The 5,780-nt window shown below is 48.9% G+C and overlaps 1 protein-coding gene across 9 annotated transcripts in view; it reads left to right on the top strand.

Moving 5' to 3' along the window:
• Positions 1–622: 622 nt before the first annotated feature.
• Positions 623–5,780, top strand: part of LOC144158541 (uncharacterized) — a 92,586-nt gene continuing 87,428 nt past the window's right edge. Inside the window, exons 1-2 of one of the 9 annotated variants that reach the window (XM_077689487.1) lie at positions 642–735; positions 3,521–3,579. Coding sequence is in view for 4 of the 9 variants with exons in the window: in XM_077689496.1 (XP_077545622.1) it covers positions 1,206–1,232 (27 nt within the window). In the remaining 5 variants the exon portion in view is untranslated. Of the gene's footprint in view, positions 736–841; positions 1,233–3,520; positions 3,580–5,780 lie in introns of those variants that run through there. The other 8 variants (XM_077689482.1, XM_077689492.1, XM_077689496.1 and 5 more) reach the window with 8 other exon arrangements.

Genomic DNA, 5,780 nt, shown 5'->3' with positions numbered 1-5,780 from the left:
ACCTGTACACAAAGGATGCCAGCCCTATCTGGTTGAAATGATTGAAGAACTCGTTTATAATGAGGGCGCCACGCTCCACTCTGTTTTGATTGCAATGTTAATGCGTACGTTTGTTTCGAGCTGAGGTGTTTGAGAGGGCTCTCGGCGTCGTCTGCTATGCAACGGTGTCTTCCGCAAGGAAATAGAGGAGTTCGAGCGTTATTAGGCAATTTTAAAGACGCATGTGTATTGCGTGGCACTTCATAATTACTAACCGCTGTTCAGTGTGCTTCTTTCCGTCGCGACGAGTACTCTCTTCAATTGTTTCTCCACAAAATCTACGTTGTAAGTACCAGAGTTACAGTAACTCTGGTAAGTACGGCATCCAGGAGTACTGCCACTTACTAGACCTTGCGGCAGTGGCTTCTTGCAGGGGCCGCCAAATGCCCCCCTACCCCGCAAACCAGCGTCACACTAGCGGGACTGCCCAAGGCGTGCCGTGCTGGAAGCGTTCCTGAAGTGCGCATAAAACTACCTAGGAACACGTGCCGTCAGAGGCCACTTGAAAAACAACCTCCGCACACACACACGCTTGCGCTCCGTTGACTTCGCGCTCGTCAATCGTCTATGTTAAATAAGTCCAGTGACGTCACGTTTTGATCAGGTGACCCAAGCCACCCAAGCCCAAGCTTTTCTTTCCTCCTCCTGGCCGCTCCGGTCTATGCTGTCGTCGTTCTCGTGGTCGATCGTTTCATGATGCGTATTGTTGTCTTGTGCTCTATTTTAAATCTGCACGGTGCTGAATGCCAGAGGGTCACTGCCCGCTGACTGAACATTGTGTGCTCCTGTCCGGCGTCACTTGAGCATACGCTGGCAGCGCCGTTGCGCCCGCTGGGCAGTCTACCGAGCGTTGAAACCCCACTCCACACTAGACCCCTCGCTGGACCTAAAAAGTGCACATTCCTCGTGCTGTGATGTGTTCGCGATGTTCTACCGTGCATTCTGTTTTGTGTGCTCTATTTTCGTGCTTGTGATCATGCGTGCGTAAAAGTCGTCTGCGCGGAAAGTCGCAGTGCGGAGAAGTAGCCCACGCTAGTGCCTGACGGCGCGCGGTCGAACGCTGTGTGTGTGTGTGTGCGCATGTATGTCAAGACAGCCGGGGAATCTCGTGAGTTACTGAGAAAACACCTCTGTGGGCCTCCCAGCATAGAGAAACCTCTCGCTGCATGAGACAAACCTTGTCTTCCGTAAAGGTTTGTCTCACTTCGCCGGTGGTGTTTGTCTTGCCTTCCTTCCACCCAGCGGTCTGTCCCGAACCTTCGTTCACGTACGGAGATGAGCTCCCTTGGTCATCCATCCTTCGGCTGCAGTGATTTTCAGTGTGGTTTACTGCCAGTCCGGGTTACGTATTGCAGCAGCACTCTTACGCCGAAGATTCGGTCATGGTTTATCAGAGCAGAACGTTTTTAAAAGAGAGAGAGAGAGAGACCAGAATGCAGGAGAGGAATGCGGGCGAGACAGGGCTAGATATTAGATATTATACCCGTGCCCCACGTTCCCGACAAATGTGGTTAATGCTTAAGGCGTCAAGATTGAATGGCATTAATTCGCTGCTACACGCAAAAATCTAATGCCTTCGCTCTATTGTTATTTTTGTCTCAAAAGGGCCATACAGACAGAACACAAGTTTGGTTCATTCAAAATAATGCCTCCTGAGAATCATACTGACATCACTTTAACGCTCACTTCGCGCAAATAAGCTATATAAATAGGGAAAAAGGGAATGGCCATTTGACCCACTAGCCCATGTCCCACGACAGAACCTGTGATGTCATAAGCCCAGCTGTACGTGCGATTGGCTGAGGGCAGCAAAACCAAACGCAAATTAGGCAGAGCTTATAAGCTTGCCAAACGAGCTATTTGCGCTTTAATGCATATTCATCTTACAGCAGTAAGAATGGTCTGGTAAACAATGAAACTTACAAAAATACATGTAAGCATAGAAGTACCGGTGTGACTGCTGTTGGTACTGGCCTCACTATGCTAGCTTTAGCTGCACAGCAGTCCGCCGCTTTGGAGTTGTCTTGAACAATACTGGCCGATAGGCGTAATCGATGTTGTCCTACAAGACCATGTGTCCAGCATACCCGTGTTTCCCGAAACGATCACTTTCTACCGCAACAAAAACAAGCCAGGTGCAAATACGGTCGAAAACAAAGCAACGGCAGCCAACGGTCCGCGGCTAAGTATGGTAGCGCCATCTGGGAGGACTGATGGCAAGCAAGGCTGCAGAGCCATGGCCTCCGCGATCGGCTGCCGGCGGCGCGCCGTTGCTCTGGCCGTCCCATTCGGCGTGTCCCGCAGCAAAAAAATGTAATGCGGCTCACTCCGCAACGTGCTGCGAGGTGGTGGTGTTAGCCGATGGTTCGGCCGCTCGCACAGACTCCTCTGAATGGCTTGGCGGAGATTGTGCGGCTGGGTGTCTTCGCTGTCGTAATTCATCGTAGCTTCCCTGTGGTTGTTAGTTTTGATGAATTCAGAGACCTGGCAATGATTTTATGAAGTCGGCTTGTCTCCGCTGCTCAGAGAAACTTATTTCACTGAAGCAATCAGCGATCAACGAAAGGTTGACCATGTTTCAAGCGTGGAGCGAGCGTACGGAGTGGTATGCAGTACTCTCTCGAAAGTTATTTATAAATAAGAGTTATTTGTGGTGATGAACAAGTTTGCGGTTACTGTGCCATGTTGTTGCAACGGTCACCATCCGAGCCCCATCGCGCACGAAACTTCAACATCCAGGCCACTGCAACGCAAATTGAAATTATAAGCATATATACGAAATTTTTCATCGCACTGACATGTTTTCTGCTTGTGACAGGCACACCCTTTGAGATCCTACATTTGTGAGTAAAAGTACCGGGTATGTTGAAAGGAGGAGGAGGAATGCCTTTATTATCAGAGGGGGCATGATGCCCTGTTGGGGAAGGAAAGGGACATGAAGGAAGGGAGGAAATAATCGAAAAAAGAACAATGTTCAAGGTTCAATCACCTGAATGGTGGATAGCATTTTAGTCCGTGAACATATAGTTCACAAAAACCGTGACGAGATAGGTGCGACGATTTTTATAGGTGTCGGTCCAGGTTATTACACCAGCTTGTAAAGACCACTGGTTAGTGCGTATTCAATAACTTTCTCAAGCACTGAGGGGTCCTCTCGAACGCGTTGCAGGTGCGCTTCTTCATCTCCGGGTGGGTAACTGAGGTCCAATAGTGGCTCGCGACCGGTCTTGAAGTGCTCGCAGTGCCATATCAAATGGTACAGGTTAGGGATACACTTCTCGTCACAATACGGGCAGCGTTGGATGTGCGAGCTGGCTCCGTGGGTCCATTTATGTAGTGCATGAGGGGTTAGGGCCGTGTTAGCGTAAATCTTATTAGCTACCACCTCGCCCGAGCGTGTGAGCGTCTTGAGCGGGCCCAGTACACCCACCGGGGTGGTATCTTGAAGCCTCTTGCGACTCTCTGCCTTGAATTTCCGCAGGTGAAGTTGCGAGTCTGGTCGTGGTAGGTGTTGCAATGGGGCACTGGAAACCACTGGAGGTGTGTCAAGTCTCTCCCGGGCGGCGGTGTGAGCCGCGTGGTTGCCATGTGCCCCAGGCGTGTGTCCCGGGGACCAGACGATGCGGATGGCGATGCCTTCCAGTTGAAGGTCTCGGGTGGCGTGTAATATATTCGTGGCCGTATAATTAGGTGAAAATGTTCGGTTCAATTCTTTAAGGGCGACGTGGGAATCCGTAATGATGCGAAATTTCCGGGATGAGAGTGAGTCACAATGGTCGCGGATGGAATGGACAGCCCCCAGGACACCCATAAGTTCAGCTTCTTCAGCTAGGCCATATGTATTGAAGATCTTCCGGGAACCATTTAGCAAGGGGGCGTCCGAAGATGTCCATGCAATCGCAGCCTCATTGCCGCGCACGGTGGCGTCCGTTGAAAGAAAAAAGTTTATTGCCCTTCCCCTCTGTGAGGGCTGACCAGAGGACCAGCAGGGTGCAATCGAAGTGCATAAAACAAACACGTTTTTAACTTGTGATTGAACGTATACAGGAAACTTGGAGGGACTAGAGTTTATTCTAGCGGACAACAATGGAGTTGTTCGTTTCCTTCACGTAGGTGTATGGACAGCAGACGGAAATTCCAACTTCAGCTGTGAACTACGGAATGGCGAAAGGCAGATAAAACCTGGTGTAATGGTCGAGTCGTCTCCGCTGCTAATTGCCATAATTGTTTCGCAATAGTTTTCATAAAACAAAAGTTACAGCTGTTTATTGTATCCATACACTCCCCGCGGGGCCTATAGAGCAAACCAGAATTCTGTGACGTTTATAATGTCACTGTAAACTAATTATGGCAAGTAAACAAAGCACAGCGTAATTATGGAACCGCCCTGGTGACCAATTCCTTTATGGTTTTCTTAGGGCCGAAATTAGATCAACACATACAGAGCAAACGACAGAAAGTCGGCTTTGCCGCAAGATATATGCTGTCAACGCGAATTTTTTTCTACGCACCCTGTCGACGCTTGCAGCTGTTGATTGGAACCTAGCCTGTAAATTTCACCTATAAAACCGTTCACAGAGGCACTCTGGTTGCAGGAATACGAATGCATTTTACTTTAAGCTATGCGATCCTCACTGTAACGAAAGGTTCTTGTATTTTAGGTATTCATATAAATCACAGTGATTATTGCGTAGGCACCGAAATACCTTTAAGAACTAAATAAAAACGGAATGCATCAAGGTAAACTTTTTAGTTTCTTTCCTCTGAAATCGAAAACCTAATAGCATAACGCAGATGTGCCATGGAGATTACAATGTCGGTCAGGAATCACTCAACATAATTCGCTTCCAGCGTTTTTTATTCTCTTAGTGCTCTTAGCATTACGTCCAATAAAGATTGATTTGAATGCCAGAAAAGAGAGCGGCCACCTCTTGTGTCAGTTTAGTAGCCTTGGTTGTACACAACTAAATTAAGCCCGTACGGCCGCATAAGAAAAAAACAATACCTGTTTACGAGCCGAACATCATTCAAACGTGGGAAATTTCGCAGCGGCGGTGTTATCGGAAAGGCAGTCGGTTGTGTGGAGCGTAGTGCGGTACAGCGCATGTGAAATACACCCCTCTATTCGCCACCGTAGCTGACATAAATACATCACCAGGTGCTGTAATATTACTTCGATTCCTAAAAGCAGCTATGGCCGTTTATTTTTGTCATGCGGAACGGAACAGCTGTCAAAAGCCATTTCGCGGGCCACCGCAGCACAGACGGCCGTTGCTTTCAACCATCGGCTCCGCACGCCGCGGTGTGGCTGAAAACGGCAAAATGGCCCCTTCGAAATTACGCTCTCTCCGGCCAAATGGGACAGCCGGAGCAATGGCACGCCGCCGGCAGCCGATCGCGGAGGCCGTGGCAGAGCCTAGTGATGCACTGACAGTTCGTTTGAATGTCTGCCCTGTAACTTCATGACAGACGACGTGAAAATACGATTTGGTGGGAGAATTAAAATTTTAACCTAAATTGATGAACTTGTCAGTGAATGCGGCATCGTTTGCTTGCTGAAAAAGCGCTGGGGGCACTCTAAACCAGGAAATCTTTAGAATGAAACAACCTTGCACTTTGGCTGCATGGCCGCTCAACTCATTCACCACCGCAACTGCCTTAAAATCTGCCTACTCTCGAACGCAACGGGCACCAAATAAAACCAACAAAAATCTCGGCACCAGAGGAAACAGAGGTCAACT

Source organism: Haemaphysalis longicornis, unplaced genomic scaffold (assembly GCF_048455015.1).
Source record: "Haemaphysalis longicornis isolate Haplotype H1 unplaced genomic scaffold, Haemaphysalis longicornis Haplotype H1 scaffold_10, whole genome shotgun sequence".
Taxonomy (NCBI): Eukaryota; Metazoa; Arthropoda; class Arachnida; order Ixodida; family Ixodidae; genus Haemaphysalis; species Haemaphysalis longicornis.
The sequence above is the reverse complement of the archived record's forward strand: the minus strand, read 5'-3'. Positions and strand labels throughout refer to the sequence as shown.